The 17950-nt window shown below is 44.8% G+C and overlaps 1 protein-coding gene across 7 annotated transcripts in view; it reads left to right on the forward strand.

The window, feature by feature from the left end:
* Positions 1-17950, forward strand: part of kcnd1 (potassium voltage-gated channel, Shal-related subfamily, member 1) — a 54992-nt gene that overhangs the window by 24555 nt on the left and 12487 nt on the right. For all 7 annotated transcript variants that reach the window (XM_071458794.1, XM_071458795.1, XM_071458800.1 and 4 more), the window contains one exon: positions 17594-17756. In XM_071458794.1, coding sequence (XP_071314895.1) covers positions 17594-17756 — 163 coding nt within the window. The remainder of the gene's footprint in view (positions 1-17593; positions 17757-17950) is intronic.

Below are 17950 nucleotides of genomic sequence, written 5' to 3' on the forward strand. Positions count from 1 at the left end.
GACAAATCCATCTATACACTGATCATTCCCAGTCCCAGCTGCAGACTCACTGTGGTGGGACCAGTGTGATTGTATGAAGTCTGATCCTTCTGGTTGTGTCTCCACACTGAGACATGAGGCGTCACTGATCTGAGTCAAATCAGAGCAGGAGCTGGTGTGTGAGTCTTTGTTGTTGTGTTTTTGTCAGTGTTTGTCTGAGTTAGGAGGCTGTGAGCTCAGTTACGGTGGTTAGTTGTGTTACTGTCCTGTAATGTGTTGTTCAGTGTGTCCATGCTGACGACGAGGAACTGTGAGAGACAGGGACTGAAGGGGTTAATGCACCTTTTACAGAGCAGCCAATCAGAGAGCAGGATTGTCTGTGGTGTAAAAAAGTATGACAACAGTACCTGTGTGTGTGTGTGTGTGTGTGTGTGTGTGTGTGTGTGTGTGTGTGTGTGTGTGTGTGTGTGTCCCAGTTTTCCTGATGACTGGATGCTCTGCGGGGACCAGGTCTCACCCTCCCCTCTTCATTTAGTTTTTAGTTTTCCCTCCATCCTCCTCCCAGCCGACGGCAGAGACGAGCTGTGACATCATCACTCATCCCCTCTGATACGACCCAGTGCGGGTGTACTGGTCGTCATGGTTACCGTTGTAAACACAGTTAAAGATGTGAAACAGTCTCGTTTTGTTCAGGTTTAGGAACAAAAACTACTCAGTCACATTTATATTATTAGTTTGATTTGTAACAAATTTGCAGAACTTTTCAAAACATGTTTTTATTTGTTTTGATAGATTATTGATTGAAAACTGATCAGTAAAGATGGAGGTTTAATCTACAACACAATGAAGTGAAGGAGTCTGAAGTTATCCTGAACTGTCTCTCCCCTCTCCTTTACCTCCTCTCTCTCCCCTTTAACTCCCCCACCCCCCCTCCCCTCCCTCTCCCTCTCCTGACCCTAATTGCTGCAGCTGCTCTGTCTGGCCGAACGAGCCTCAGATAAACAGATAAAAAAAGAGCGAGAGGCAGAGTGAAGGAGAAGAGAACTTTTCCTCTCATCAATTATTTCCTCTCAATGTCTGAGTGCACCATCCTCCTCTTCCTCATCCTTCCATCCTCTTCCTCATCCTTCCATCTTCCTCCTCCTCATTCTTGCATCTTCCTCCTTTCCTCTCTTCTCTCTTTTCCACTTTTCTTCTTTTCTCTCTGCTCTGTTGTTTCTCTCCTCATCCTCTCTTGCCTGCACTCATTTCTTCTTCTTCACTTCTTCTCCTCCTCTCCTCCAACCCTTTACTATTTCTTCTTTTTCCACTCTTTTCCTCTCCTCTTCTTTTCTCCTCCCTCTTTCTTCTTTCCTTTCCCAACTCCTTTCTCCTTTCTTCTCTCCTCCTCTTAAACCATGTGTTTCTATTTTTGTGTCCTTTCTCCCATCCTTCCTTCCTTCCTTCCTTCCTTCCTTACATACCTCTCTCCTCCTCATCATCACTTCTGTCGTTCTCCTCTTTTTAATCACCCCATTTGTCTTGTCCTCTCTTATTGACCTTCCATTTTCTCCTTCCATATCTCCTCTCTCCTTCCATCTCCTCCCCTCTCTTCTTCTTCTTCTTCTTCTTCTTTTTGTTCTTCTTCTTCATGTGAGACTTCCTTAGACATTTAAGACACATCATGTGATATTTAAACACACAGAAGGATTGTTTGTCATGCGTCCGTGTGTGTGTGTGTGTGTGTGTCCTTTGGTTGTAAAAATAAATGTGGATTATGCAAAATGAACAAATAAAGCACATTAGAGACGCTCTGAAACAACGTGAGCTTCCTCCCAGCGACAAACAGATGAGTTAATAACAAAGAGAGATGGATTTGGGGGGGGGGGGGGGGGGGGGGGGGGGCTACAAAGGAGGGAGCGTGGGAGATGTAAATACAGGAGAAAACGAGAAGGTGGAAAATAGGAAGAACAAGGCACAGAAACGGAGAGAGAGAGAGAGAGAGAGAGATGATTTTATTCTCAACTGGACGAGTGTAACACTCCCTGAGGCCACAATAACACAATAAACAGTGTGTGTTGACTTTGTCCACGTGTGTGTGTGTGTGTGTGTGTGTGTGTGTGTGTGTGTGTGTTAGAGAAGCTAATTAAGAGTATTGATCTCCACAGTAAAGGAATGAAGTTTGATGCTGAACTCTCAGTGTTTCTTCTAGACTGGCTGCTAATGCTAACATTAGCTATGATGCAACAGAAAAACCCATATATGGCACCTTTAAGACTCAAATTTAAAGCCCTGTTTTTGTCAAGAATAAACTGTACATTATTAATAGTTATATTGTTTATCCAGTGTAATAAGCAGATGCCAAAAACAATTTGAAATATGCTAATATCAAAAATATCAATAAATAACTCCAAAGATCCTACAGACACATGATGAGACAATAGGCTCTTGTCCTGGACACAGCCCCCCACCCCTCCCTCACTGGAGCAGTTCCCCCCAGACTGAAGGAGAACAAGACGTTTAGTTCCATCTTTCATCTATTTGTAGTTGTTTTGCATCAGTTTATAGTCAGATTCTGTGGGAGGGGGGGCGGGGGCCATACTGTAGTCACATGGAAACACAACAGAAAACTCTTCTGTCTTTCTGTAGAGGACAAAACGCAGCGTTCAGTCTTCTAATGTGGAGGACGTGTACTGCAGTCTGAAGCCATCACAGTCAGCTATTTAAAAGACACAGTGCATCTTTTCCAAACTTTCATTTCTTAAATGTAAATGTTTTAATGTAGTCTGGAGAGCGACTTCACACCACAGTGAGACTGCTGCTGGAAACCAGTGAAACACAGTTTACACAGAAACGCTGCAGTGTTGAAGTGATGCAGCTGTGCTGCAGCAACGTTCACCTGCTTACATCCATCCAAGCAGGAACACTGTCTGAAACTGCTTCTGTTTACTGACCTGTATTTGAGGTAATACGTGTTGGAGCAGGTGACAGGTGATCAGTGTTTTTCACAGTATTTTGTGTTTAAAGGACATGTTCAGAAGTTCCTCCGTGACACAGCTACACAGTCAGATCAGTTTCACTACATGAGCCAGTAAACGTGACTAAATGTGGACTGATGGATCAGATATCTCACCAGCGGAAACTGGCCTCATACACATGATAAACCAGAGAGACAGTAATGGTATATCAGTGGGCTGTGAGTGTGTGTGTGTGTGTGTGTGTGTGTGTGTGTGTGAGTCTTGTTAAACATTAATGTGGGGTTTAACTCCTTGTAGCCAGAAATAGAAAAGAGGAGGAGAGAAGACAAAGAGGAAGAGAAGAAAACCAAAGTGAAGAATGATTCAGAGGAAAGAAAAGAAGCAGCAGAAAATCCAACTTTACTGTTTTTTGTTGTTTTAAAGAGACTGAATATAAAATAAGTTCTAATCTTTAATTCTGTGTATCACTGCAAATGATTTTACCTCTAAGATACATTTTTAAAGGTGGACGTTGTTTTGTCCCTCATCATGTTATAGGAGTGAAAAATGACCCCATTCAAGTGTTATGCTGTTATATTGGTTATATTATTGGATTATTATAACTGATGCATTCTGGGTTAGCTGCATTTTAAAGGTCCCATGTTTTACACTTTTCCTCTCATCTGATTGGCTGACTGTTTTCTGAGTGAGCCAATAAAAATACAGCAGATTTCAGGAAAACACTCAGAGAAACCAAATCCTGCAAGGTTGCATGATGGGTCCAGGTGGGGGGGGGGGGGCTTGGGGCGTGGCTGAGGGTGATGACTGTTTTGTTGTGACATCACAAAGGTCCAGAAGTCCTGACAGCTGTTTTTAAGGCTCAGTTTCTGTATGGGACCTTTAAGGTACCTTTATGGAACCTGGTGAATGTGCAGCTCAATGGAACTACTTGATAAACTTGGGACAACCCCTCCCGCTGTGGTTGTGGCTCCTGGTGTCTTTTTCCCTCTTTACCTCTAAACTGCTGCTGCTCCTCTGCTGAATGTCGGCTGGATCCCTGGGTGTGGGTTTAGGTTTCCCTCCATGAGGTGCACAGCGGAGGAGCATCTGGTGCTCCACCCAGACTCAGCTGGTATCAGGCTTTGTGGAGGGTGGAGTTCCTTCCCTCGCTCCCTGTTCCCGTTTGTGTCGTTCACATCATCAAAAAGTTACTGTAATTACCACTTTCTATCTTCTAATTAGAATTCACATCAATATCTGATATGAACTCAGATCTTTCTGGAAGCTCTGATAATAATCAGCTGCTAAATGACACAAAAGAGCCTGAAAAGGCAAACGAACATGGAGACGTCACGTCAGGAAGAATCTGTGATGTTATCAGTGTTCAGTGTTTTTAGCGTCGCACAAATGACTTTATAAGTCGCTGTTTTTTGATGTTTATCAGCAGACAGTTTGTATTTTAATATTTCTGCACTGAAGAGTTGTAGCTGACATTTCAAACTGTCCCGCTCGACCGTTGAGTGTGTGAATGTAGTTGTTCAGCTGAGTATTAGAAGGAGTTCACAGCGCTGTTTGTTTTTCTGTGCTCCATTTTATATGTGTAACGTACAGTTGGACCAGTCTGACCCAGTACACACACATTCAGCGTGGTGTGTGTGGGTTTGTGTGTGTGTGTGTTATTTTGGGAATGAGAGCTTTATTTTCGGTGTCTGTTGTCTAATATTAGCTCTGCACGGCTTCCTGCTCGCGTCAGATTGATCCTCAGTTTATATTTATTTTCCAGGTTTGATTCTCTCTCTCTCCATCGTCCTGCTGTGTCACAGGGATGTCTGGGTCAGGACAGATTTTCACAGACGTTGTGCGACGTCCTGGGTTGATGCTGTGTGTATACTGAGCAGTTTGGCAGCAGGACTGCTGACATGCACCAGCGTCAGGGCTTCCTCGAGTCCATTATCCTCTCTTACATTTTATTCACATCCAGTTGTTGTGTTTGCACCACTCTTACTTCCTGTCTGTATGTTGACTCATCTTTGCTGTTATGAAGTATTAGTGCGGTGTCATCAGCGTATGGGATGATGTGGTTTGAGAACTGTGGGCCAGCAGTGTGCTGAGCGAAGATAGCTGAGGGTTACCTGTCTGAATGTTGTTCTGACCCTGAACCACTGGGGTCTAAATGTGGAGAGGAGTGTTTCTTTCACATTATTCCTCATCTCTCTGCCAACAACAAGCCGCAGTCTGAGCAGCTTTGAAGCTAGTTAGCATTTTTGTTTCTCCTGTATTTTACTGAAATCAACCTGGCAGAGATAGCAGCCATACAAACTGACAACATATTGAACTGCAGCATGAAACATAAAACACCAACTATAAGTCATGACAGCGATTCAAAGTCAGTGGCTTCTCATGTCGGTCGATGATTCTTGTCTTTTTGAGGAAAATTTGTGCACAAAAGGCAACAGTTGCTTCTCTGTAGCCGTTGGCAGCTGTTGAGAGGTGACACTGCAAAACACATGCTTTCACTGTCCTGTTGCTAAATTAATTAGCCACAAAGCTAAGCTTTTTTAAATGCTTGAATGTCAAAGTCAGCATCTGTCGTGCTGTAACACAAAGGATAAAGACGATAAATGTAAAGGGGGGGTTAAAGTCTGAACCAGGTCTTCAGTGTGTGGTGCAGTGGTGTCATCTCTGAACATTTAAACATTATCAGTGTTTTCAGTCCAGGTCTCAGAAACAAAACTGAACCTCATGGTGGCTCCAGAAGCAAGATACAGGGATCTGCACGGTCATCAGGAGACATCCTGGGGGGGATATGAATGCGTGAATGAGTTCAGTCTGGACCATCAGCTGCCAGACCAGTGTCAGGAGACTGAATCTGTCCAGTAACAGAGAGGTGGATGGAACAGCATCACCTGATGAGGCCTCCCCTCAGTGAGGGTTTAGGAACAGGAAGTGACACGCCCGTCGCACTGTGGATGAACTCTGATGTCAGTGAGTATTTTTAACATGACGTCACGCGTCCTGAGAGTCTGATGATCTGAGCGATTGAACCTGTTTGTCTCTGCAGCTTTAAATAACAACTGAACCGCTCTGATGCTGAAAATAGACTCAGTGCAGCTCTGAATCAGTTTCTGTTTGTTGTTTCTTTTATTATAAGACTCAATATGCTAATTTAGTCTCAGGTGTTCACACCTGCTCTGTGCATCAGCCCAGAGAAAACTCTGCCTCTGATTGGTTTAAAGAAGAACCATGAGAAAGGGTCTTAAATGTCATGCTAACAAACTGAAGCTAAAGCTAACACCGCCATGATCCATGTAGAAGACATCGAGGTTCAGCTCCTCCACCCAGGTGAAGCTGGGGACGGGGCTGCTGACGTCAGCCTGAAGGCTGATACAGAATCATGTGGATGTTCCTGACTGGAGCTTTTTCCTGACATCACCTGGAAACCCACAAACTCATGTAATTAGCTAACGGTGCTAATGATGTCAAATTCAAACTGGTGTTTACTTCACACTGATGTGAAAACAAGCCAGGGCTCGTGAAAGCTTAGTCAGTGTAAAGTAAAACTATCTGTGGGTGTGGAGAGAGAGAAATGAACTGACCCCTCCCCCAATCTGCTACAGGCTACATTAGCTGCTGCTAACATAACATACACAAATCTCCAACTGAACAGTTAGCAGTCAGGTTGCATTATGGGTAAATGGTACTATAGTTTGAAGAAAGAAAAGAATGTATGGAATAATTTTTTGTTGTCTGATGCTTTAAAGCAGCAGAAACAAAACTCTGTCGACCTCTAATCCATCATCACTGGTTGAGCAACTTTTCCTTCGTTTAAATACGTTTTTGAACCTTAGGAAGTAAAATTGTACAGTTATTCATAGGAAGAGAAAGAAAGAAAGAGAAAAAGGTGGAAACATTAATGCTGACTTCTGTTTTCCTCTCCTGTTAATCACCTCACACCCCCTCAGACTCGTCTGCCCAACTCTGATCCAGTATTAAAGAGGTGTCAGTCAGTGAGGGACGGACTGCAGCTCACTGCTGTGATGCTGGACTCTTTGGTCGCCTGAGAATCTTTGACCTGAACTGTCCTTTAGAAACATGATCACGTGTCAGAAATAAGAAGGACAAGACTTCAGAGGAGGAATCAAAGAAAATTAAAAAAAAACAATCAATGAAATAACAGAAGGAAGGAAGGAGTACGTGGAAGAGAAAGGAGAGAGAGAGGTAGGATTTCAGTTTGCTTCAGGAGTCAGATCTCCTTCACCAGAGGAGAAGAAAACATGGAACAACCATCCCTCCTCCTGCAACTTTCATCATCCCTCCATCAATTAAACATGGCCGTGGATTACACTGGAGGAGGAGAGGAGAGAGGAGGAGAATGGAGAGGGGGAGAGCAGAGGAGAAGAGGAAAAGGAGGAGAGGCAGAAAAGGTGAGAGGAGAGGAGGAAAGACGAGGAGGAGGAGGGAAAGAGAAGGAGAGCAGGGAGGCTTTTAGCAGCCGGCTGTAACCCAGAATAGAAGTTTTCAAAGAGGAAAAACGAACCGAGCTGATGATAAAACCGGTCTGGTCGATACCAGTGTCCTTGTGAAGAACAATCCCAGTCTGAACTCTGGAGGAGGAGGAGGAGGAGGAGGAGGAGGAGGAGGAGGCAGCTCACGTGGAGGCAGAACAGGATTACGTTTCCCCTAATGCACCTCGTGTGTGAGCTTGTTGAGCTTCTCTCTGGAGCTGAGAGAAGAAATCAGACCAGAGACAGGTTTTACCTTTACATTCACTTCAATGAACCACGTGTTCACTTCCTTTATATCTGTGAGAGGTTCACATATCTGTGTTCACAGCTTAGCTTAGCTTAGCATGAGCACAGGACGCAGATGGAAACAGGTTGCCTGGCTCTGTCCCACCAACATCTGTGCAGCTGTGCAGAGAAGTGACACAGATCAGGTTCAGCAGCTGGTCTCTGACCGTCTGTCTGCTGCAGGGCGACGACACGAGACTGCTGCTGGAGACACTGGGTTCTGTTCTGAGATTAGAGCCGGGGTTTCTCCTGATACAGTTCAAATTAAACATGGCGACAGATTTCCAGCAGCCTGCCTCTCTGTGGGAACGGGCTCCCTGGGGCCTGACACAGCAGGGGCCACGACTTGAATGTGAAAAAAAAAAGTGTTTCCGTTTCAATTTTGTGAAATATTGTTTTGTTGAATCGTCTGAAAAACCTCCTCCTGAGAGCATGTAAGTTTCTTTGTGAGAGTTTTTTGAAAATTCACATTTCCATTCCTCGTTTTAAGTTTGCAATTTGAAATTGTGCATGAAGCAGGTGAATGAGACGCACCTGCCGAGACTGGACCCGACTGGACAGGAACTGTGCCACAGAACCAAAACACTCCAGCTCCATGAAGCTGCAGAGCTGGTTCCCTCAGTGGCGTCGTCACTGTGAACACAACCTGTCACATCATGGACTCATTTGATCTGTTGTGAAAATAAAAATCCTGAATTTGAGTGAAGCCGTGACTCCCCCCCAACACAGACACTGACCAGACGATCCACCAACAACGTCTCACACACACACTTTCAACCTGCTTTCAACTTTCTATCGTGGGTCTCTGTTTGCCTGGTAGAACCCCCACCCCCTCAACGCACCACCCCCACACCCCGATGCTACTATTTCCAGATGCCTAATGTGCAGACTATTGGTAGTCGCTAAAATTTACAGATGTTCCACAAATGCCCCACATGTAGGCAATAGGTATCTTTATGGGGGGGGTTAAAGGGGGTTTATAGTTGTATGTGTAGCCCCTTCTCCCCTTGGGGGGCCAAGCATTTGGCTGGTTTGCGTCTCCTGATGGTGCAGTGTGTGAGGACTGCTGTGTTTGTTCTGAGGTGTGAATAAAGTGAAACAGTAGAAGAAGAATCAGCAGTTTGACTGAGCTCCAGAAACAGTTCAGTTCTTCTTCTTCTCTGGTCGCAGGGATCACCCTGCAGGTTAATTGTCCTTCCTGCTCTCCGCTCTAAACTAATTACCATTGGCTGTCTGTCCCTCTATTAGATTGTGATTGGCTCACTCCCCTATTACAGGTGGGAGATAAGGATCGGTCTGTGCGTTCGATTGGCTGATGTGGCACTAATGGATTCCTATCTCCTCCAATCAGGAGGCAGCAGACGACCGTCTCTCCGTCCGTTTGTCTGTGTTGTGTTGTTTAAGTTTTGACTCGTGTCTCCATCTCTCCTCCCCTCTTTGTTTTTCTCTCCCTCTGATTTCCTCTCTCCGTCCGTCTCTGTCTGTTTCTTGGTGTCGTCGCTCGGCGCAGGATGACATCATCCCAACTATGAAATATTTAATGTACTGAGAGAGTGGCTCAGAATAACCGGGCTGACCCGGGCCTCCGGAGAGCTTCCCCTTTTGTAAAACCTTTATTTATTACGACGGTTGACTCCAGCTCCACGGGGAGGCAGCTGGAGGGTCAGATGCCTTGCTCAGAGGCTTGTCAGCAGTGTTTGGATCAGTCTGTCTGCTGACATGCATCATTCACGTCATTCAGTCATGTTTTCTTTTACTTGATGACAAATAAATAAAAATACAGCAGATTTCAGGTAAACACTCAGAGAAACTGAGGCTGAGAGCGGTGACTGCTTCATTGTGACATCACAAAGTTCCAGAAGTCCTGACGGCTGGTTTTAAGGCTCAGTGTCTGAATACAGGCTGTGTGCATTTCTCTGTGGACTGAGGCTTTGATACTTTCACAGTGTTAATATAGAACCTAGACCTGCTTTATAATCACAAACACATGGACGTCTACCTTTATACAGACGTATAATCACCAACATGTACCTGGCTGTTTCAGGTGGAGCTGCTTTAACTATGAAGTCATAGTTGAGTCCACTGGTTCCCAACCTTGGGGTTGGGCCCCTCCAAAGGGTCCCCAGATAAATCTGAGGGGTTGTCAGATGATTGATTCACTGATCTGGATCCAGTTTCTGGATTTTTCTTTGTGTCCCTTTGGACCCAACCAGACCTTTTTCTTCCACATATGTTTTTGTAAAAGATTTTCAGAATCAGAATCAGAATCAGAATCAGAATCGGTTTTATTGCCAAGTATGTTTCCACATACAAGGAATTTGTGCTGGTGATTGGTGCAATTGGGGATCAGGGGGATCAGTGACAGTGGGGCTCTCTAGCCTTGTTGATGAGGCTAATAGCAGATGGGAAGAAGCTATTTTTGTGGCGAGAGGTTTTGGTCCTGAAGGACCGCAGCCTCCTGCCAGAGGGGAGTGTCTCAAAGAGTTTGTGTCCAGGGTGGGAGGAGTCAGCTACAATCTTCCCTGCACGCCTCAGAGTCATTGAGGCGTACAGGTCCTGGAGGGATGGAAGATTGCAGCCAATCACCTTCTCAGCAGAGTGGATGATACGCTGCAGTCTGTTATTGTCCCTCTCCGTGGCAGCAGCGTACCAGATGGTGATGGAGGAGGTGAGGATGGACTCAATGATGGAGGTGTAGAAGTTCACCATCATAGTCCTTGGCAGGTTGAACTTCTTCAACTGCCTCAGGAAATACATCCTCTGCTGAGCTTTTTTGATGAGGGAGCTGATGTTCAGCTCCCACTTAATGTCCTGTGTGATGGTGGTTCCCACGAAGCGGAAATACTCCACGGTAGCCACGGGGGAGTCGCACAGGGTGCAGTGTGTGAGAAGTAACCATCAGTTAAAATTAAACACTCAAACATCACACATCTTGACCTCAGTGTGTTGAGGATAAATGTCCATAAATCCATTCAGAAATAATTATTCTTCTTTTCTTCAGACGACCTTTAACCCTTTCAGTTTTTCTGATCCAGGTCAGTGTGTGTGCTGTAACTGTCCAACGGTTACACTGCAGATCAGGTGAAATGAATCAGTGAGGTTCATCTTTAACACCTTTGACCTCTGACCTCAGCTGGTCTGAAATCCTGACTCCAGCCCTGACACACCTCCATCCGTCTCTCCTCCTCTCCCTTCTCACACCTCCTCCCTCCCTACCTCTCTGTGTTCTTCTCTCCATCTCCTCTTTCCTCTCTCTGTCCTTCCTTTCATCTGTCCTCACTGAACCTCCTCCCTCCTTCCTTCCTCCCTCCTCCTCCATCCTTCCTCCCTCCTTCCTTCCTTCATCCTTCCTCCATCCTTCCTCCTTCCTTCTCCATCCTTCCTCCATCCTTCCTCCCTCCCCCTCCCTCCTTCCTCCATCCTCTCTCCGCCTCTCTCCTCTGGCTTCATGTCAAACATCCACTCGATGTGTTATCCTCCTCTCTCCTCTCCTGCTGCAGGACAGAGACTTGGCTCCAGCAGCTGCAGATAATGACCCCAGAGGAGGAGGAGGGTGGGAGGGTGGGGGTAAGGAGATGAGAAGAGAGATAGAGGAGAGAACAGAGAGGACACGAGAGAAGAAGGAAATGCATGAGAGAGAGGAAGAGAAAGAATCTAAACTTCCTCCTCCCCCTCTCTCTCTCTCTCTGCTAACCAGCTACAAGCCCTCTAATGCTGCCATCCATTATTTACCATTAGCTGCTACACACACACACACACACACACACACACACACACACTCACACACTCACCCACATACACACACACACACACACACACACACACACACTCACACACACAGTCTCAGCTGGGTTCATCACCTCTGCAGTTTTACTGACCTCTGCAGGTTGAACGTGTGTGTGTGTGTGTGTGTGTGTGTGTGTGTGTGTGTGTGTGTGTGTGTGTGTGTGTGTGTGTGTGTGTGTGTGTTTGTGTGACTCTACAGCTGAAATCATCAACACACTTTCCTGAAGGTGCCACACACACTGTCACACAGGCTGAAGACGCACAGTAACAGACTCACACTGCCAATATTCAGTAATATTCAGTAATGTCAAATATATTGTGATATTTCCTGTGACAAATAAAACTGAACTGCTGCAGCATCACTTCTACCTGAAACATAAGACGCAATAATATCAGTTTATTACAACTTGCTGGTGTCACTACAGGATAAATCAGACGACCACAGTCAGTAGGATCTGTCCTCTGAGGACCACGAACATCTGTAGAAAACTTCATCATCATCAGTGCAATAGTTGTCCAGATGTTTCTGTGGTGGATCAGCTGACAGATAAACAGTCATGTCACTAGTAACATACACTGTACACACTGCTTTATCTGTGTGTGTGTGTGTGTGTGTGTGTGTGTGTGTGTGTGTGTGTGTGTGTGTGTGTGTGTGACTGTGTGTGTGTGTGTGGTTATACTCTTCAGGTCAGTGGATAAGCTAAATCAATAACATCGTATTTTTTGTCTGAATGAGTTAAATATAAACCATGTTTCAATGTAACTGTGTGTGTGTGTGTGTAGTGGATTATGTCAATAGGTTCAACATGCATCATGCTTTATGTTTTTGTTTGTGTGTGTGAATGCCTGCAGGGGATTCTGGGTAGAGTAGCTGGTCGAACTCTTGACCTTCTTTTCTTCTTCTACTTTTATTTTCACGCAGACTAACAGGAAGAACACATTTGTAAAGTTCGTTTAAAGTATAAATCTTGTACATTTTTCTCAGTGTGTGAGTCCGTCCCTCAACTCTTCCCTCCCTGTCTGTGGCTCTCGGTTCCGAGCTCATTGGTTCCTACTGAAGATTTAAGTCTTTAAAAACTCCTTTTCAGTCATTTCCTCAAAAAGCTGCTCACTGTAGTTTTCATCAAATGGGAGGAGAATGTGCATCTTGTGGGGACTATTTTCAGTGGCGGATTAATCCACATTAGGTGCAGAGGACTGACTGTACACTGTAGATGTGAATGAATTTACAGACACTTCATTCAGACACTATGTCATCTGTCGTTTGTTACAACCGGTTCATAAAGTTAGACAAGTTAACCTCATCACAACATACACACACACACACACACACACACACACACATGCACACAGACAGACGAAGCGGCAGCAGTATCGGAGCTAATTTACAGTCCATTAAAGGTGCGTTGCGTGTAATGCTTGGCTGCAGACTGAGGCTGCTGCAGATTTACTGCAGCTCTCTGATAATAAAAACACACAAACAGCAGCAGGACGCTTTATGGCTGCAAGTGTGTATGTGTGTGTGTGTGTGTGTGTGTGTTGTAAGTGGTAAAAGCTAATTGTGTCGCGGGTTAATGGAGGTCCAGGGATATAAACGGAAACATGGTGTCTTTGAAGTTGTTGAACTTGATGTTTTCTATGTTTCTGTGTTAACATGAGATAAACAACACAAAGTGTCACAGTCACAAACTCTGACACTTTTTCACAGAAGAGCTGGAGTTTCCGTTTCCTGCAGCTTGTATCAGCCAATCATATTTCACATTTATAATAAAATCTGAACTTTGACTGCGACCCTCCACTGCAAACATACTGCGGCTTTGATGGAGCTAGGCTAGCAGTTTCCCCCTGCTTCCAGTCTTTGTGCTAAGCTAGGCTAAAAAGTCTGCACCTCTCTATGCTGTGAACACTGAGATGAAACTGATCCATCTTCTCATCTGACTCTGGACAAGACAGAGTTTCTCTCTTTCCTTTGATCAATGTTTATGGCTGTTCTCTGCTAATGTGCTTTTCTCTGAAGCACTTAGCGGTGACGGTCGCTCTGGGAGGCTCCCAGCAGCTGATCAAAGATGGCCGATCATGGAGGCCAGGGCCACTGATGCCAGTGTGGAGCGGGTGGAGAGGCAGGACGCTGCCTGATGGTGAAACAGAGTGATGACGTGGTTGACGTAGCTAACGTGGCTGTGAATCAGCTGTGGTCTGATGTCAGGTCACAGCAGCTGTCAGATGTAGGTTAGACTGTGTGTTCTGCTGGGAGCTGAGCTATTGCAGGATCCATTGGACTGACAGACACACACACACACATGCACACACACACACACACACACAGAGACACACACACACCAACCTGTTCAATATCATGCAACACAACAGAACAACACTGCAGTGAATACTGTGAAATCGACTCAGATTCCTCTCAGTAACAGCAGCAGACGTATCCGTCACAAGTAAAAGTCCAGAAGTGTTATTGATCAAAACGATGTATTGATCATATTATTGAGTTATAATTATTGGTGTTAATGATGCAGCTCAGTTGTGAATTTTCCCTGATAATACAGCAAATTCATTTGTCAATCATTATTCATCTGAATCTGCAAAGTAAGTATCAGAAAAGAATGAAAATAGATCAAAACTGGACTCAGGTACAGAACTGGAGTAGATTTACTTTCCACCACTGATTTTACTGCATGAATCATCCCAGTTTAAAGGTGTGATGGTACAACACAGTCTGTGTGTGAGTGTTATGTGTGTTGTATTATTATTATTGTTGCTATAAGTAGTGTCAGGAGCTGCAAGAACAGGAGCAGAACGGATCAGTTGACTGAGTCTGACTCCAGAATCAAAGCAGTTTTAACTGTTACAGCCTCTGAACTGAAACATCAGAAAAACAAGAGCAAGAGAAAAGTCAGAGAAGATGAATTAATGAATCTGAAAACTGCTGTGATTGGTCGTTCCTTCAGATTCCCCGCCCCCCTTTCAGCTGATAACCATCATCTTCACCTGAGGAATACAGCAGCAGTGTGTTTCTTCTTTCTCCAACAGTGGAACTAAACAACCTGCGAAGTTCGAGCTCCATGAGCTGCAGCCTGATCAGACAGATGTTCCAGCTGCACGGAGTCAAACAGCTGGCAGACGCTGCAGTCAGCTGACCGCCCATCACAGCTTCACTCACATCCACATCTACACTGTGAGCTGCCAGCAGTTCTGTGGCTGGTGATTTAATCAGACTGACAATTACCAAACTGACCCAAACTGCTTCAACAATGTAAAAACTGTAAAACTAACAAACTGACAAATGTTTATCTGCTACAATGAATTTGATAGAATTAGAATCCAGATCCAGATCCAGATCCAGATCCAGATCCAGATCCAGATCCCAGAGTTCCCAACCTGTTTCTAGTGTTTATCAAGTCATTGATATGAAAAAACTAGAACCTGGAACAAACTGTATCAGCTGCTAAACTGAGCAGTTAGCGAACCTGAACGTAGCTTCTTTAGCAACATGTTAACTGTCAGTAGTTTTAGCTGCTGAGATATTCACTAATATGAACCCAAATATGTGTCTTATATTGTGTTGTTTTGTGTTGTATTGTGTTGTATTGTGTGCATTGTGTTTATTGTCTATATTGTGGTGTGAGTTGGAAAAAGACTTTGTGACACTTTTAATACAAAACATGAACACAACCTTTTTAGCTGCTAAAGCACCTGTGCTATCCTGAACCCAACACCTTTCACTGCTGAACTGAACCAAAGACCATAAAAGAGGCTTCATCAGCCTCTGGAGTAACTGAAAGAGTTTAGAGGAGTAACTGAGGGAAAACCTGAGGGAAACCTGAGCGCTGCCATCACACAGAGACTGACTCTGAGCAGATCCCAGCACATTACTGTCAGAGAGACACTACAGTCACACTAGAAGCTGTGGCATGAGGGGTGGGGGGGTCCGTCTGCAGACTGCAAGAGAGGGACATAACTTTAAGTTGTCCAAATCACACAGAAGCACATGAGATGTCAAAACGAGTTTTTGTGTGGGGGCTGTTAAATGGATCCGTCACGTTTCACCCCCCTGTCAGTGTTGGAGCCTGACTGAGACACTGCAGTCCTTAAATGTGTGCTAGCAGCTAGTTAGCATGGCTGCTGTGCCGGCATGACGTAACATGAAGTGGGTATAACTGCATGTTCCTGATCCAGGTCTCTGTGATGTTGAAAATAAGTAGCAAAAAGAAATATTAATAGCAGAGATACAACATTTCAGTGATTTAAATATGCACTTCAACAATCTTCATCTAAATATGTATTTAAATATACAATCAGACAGTGAGACATGGAAACAGCTGGGGGTCACTTCTTCCATCACCAGTGTTAATGTGTTATTCAGGAACTCAGGATTTAATATGTTGCGACATCTGGACAAATTCCACCCACTGAGGCAAAGAAACTGCAGAAACAACTGGGAACAGAAACCTGCACCATCAGAGGCCTGGACGCAGGAAGGCTTTACCCTGCATCCTTCAGTGCAGAATAATCCTCATCAATTAAATGAGCCTTTCTAAGTGTAATGTATAATGTTTTTAAATGCATCTCATTCTGAAAAGTGAATTTTCACTTCTATAAGATAAAAACTAGACAACAGACCTCAAATATAAGAGATTCAGTAAAATAGAAAACAGTCTATGAAAGCAGACACTGCACAGCTTTGAAATTAGCTTCCAACTTAAAACAGAAAAAAAAGTAAATGAGCTCACAGATATGAGCATTAACAGAGCTGACGGGTCGTGGCCTTATTTTCTGAGGGACTGGGACATAATCCAGTGCAGCAGGTACACGAGCACAGAGCCGCAGCTCATTACCTGGAGATCTGATTGACTGTTCGCTCTCAGCTCATCTGCATATGTGAATATAAAGAGTTTAATTCCACAGCGACACAGATTCATTTGAGAGAGGTGGGAACATCCTCTTACACAATAAATCACTTCATCACCTGGAAAACAATTGACACAGTGAAGAGTGACTGGGTCCATGAGGGAGGCCAGTGTAGAGCTGTCGATGTTAGTCGTTATGTCTCCTGTTCAAACGCTGGGAGCAGCTGTGCTTACTCACCAGTTTTACAGGAGTTTTATTTTGAAATCAGAATTACAGCTGAAATGAAATGAAAACATTATAGATGAGTAGATATGAACATGGGGTTTGGTTTATGTTTGATGCATGTTTCTGCAGTGACAGCGCCCCCTGATGATGTCACTCAGTCAGTCGTCCAGGTCCAGGTAACTGCTGTGACCTGCTTCGTTATTGCTCAGGTCGTTAGCTATTGTCCAAACCAAGACTTTATTATACATTTCCCATTATGCATTTTGCCTTCCTGACACGAATTTCAGTGGCCCAGCTGTGGCCCAGTCGTGGACAAGTCATGGCCCAGCTGTGGCCCAGCTGTGGCCTGGTCCTGGAGCAGTTCTGTTCACTGAGAATCTAAAATTAACTCTTTTTTTTTGAAGGGAAAATGTCACAGAAAAGAACTGTGGTGAAATTTAAGGCAAACATTTAGAAGAACATAAAATAAACCATCAGAGGAGCCGGAGACAGGAAGTTGGCTTTGTGTTGTAGTTGTGTTGTTCAGTGGTTTGTGCAGTGAAATGTGGATCAGTGCAGCTGTAAAGTGTTTCCTCCTCACAATCACACAGACAGAGCTGGACTCCTGCCCGCTCTCTAATCTCCTCCTCCTCAAGTGATTTATGGCTCTGTACAGTGAAAGATGAAGGCTGCATGAGGCAACATCCAGCAACCTGTGTGTGTGTGTGTGTGTGCGCGCGTGTGTGTGTGTGTGTGTGTGTGTGTGTGTGTGTGTGTGTGTGTGTGTGTGTGTGTGTGTGTGTGTGTGTACGCGTGTGTGTGTGCGCGTGTGTGTGTGCGCGTGTGTGTGTGTGTGTGTGCGTGCAGCCTTTTAGCTGGAACACAGTGGGATCTTGTACTACACATCCATCCATCCTTCTACTGTAGGAGAGAGGTCAACTACAACTCCCAGCATGCACTCCTGCAAGACATCAGGTGGATTTAGATGCTGTTACTATGCAGCTGACTGCAGGGTCATGTGACTGTCTTTTCTTCCCGCAGCTACGGCGACATGGTTCCCAACACCATCGCGGGGAAGATCTTTGGTTCCATCTGCTCTCTGAGTGGCGTGCTGGTGATCGCCCTGCCCGTCCCCGTCATCGTCTCCAACTTCAGCCGGATCTACCACCAGAACCAGAGAGCGGACAAGATGAGAGCGCAGCAGGTCTGACACGTTCATGTGACTGAGGGGACAGGAAGTAGAATGTGGTTGTGTGGTGTAGAGGAAACCACAACAACTTAAATATCTCACTAATTTATTTCCTGGTTTAAGACTCATTACTGCAGCACACTTTTTCCATGTATTTTATTTTGAAATGTTCATCACCTTTAATCAAAGCAGGTCTGAGGTGTTTCCAC

The sequence above is a fragment of the Trachinotus anak genome, unplaced genomic scaffold (assembly GCF_046630095.1).
Source record: "Trachinotus anak isolate AG129_WGS33_773 ecotype Australia unplaced genomic scaffold, CSIRO_AGI_Tana_v1 ptg000022l, whole genome shotgun sequence".
Lineage (NCBI taxonomy): Eukaryota > Metazoa > Chordata > Actinopteri > Carangiformes > Carangidae > Trachinotus > Trachinotus anak.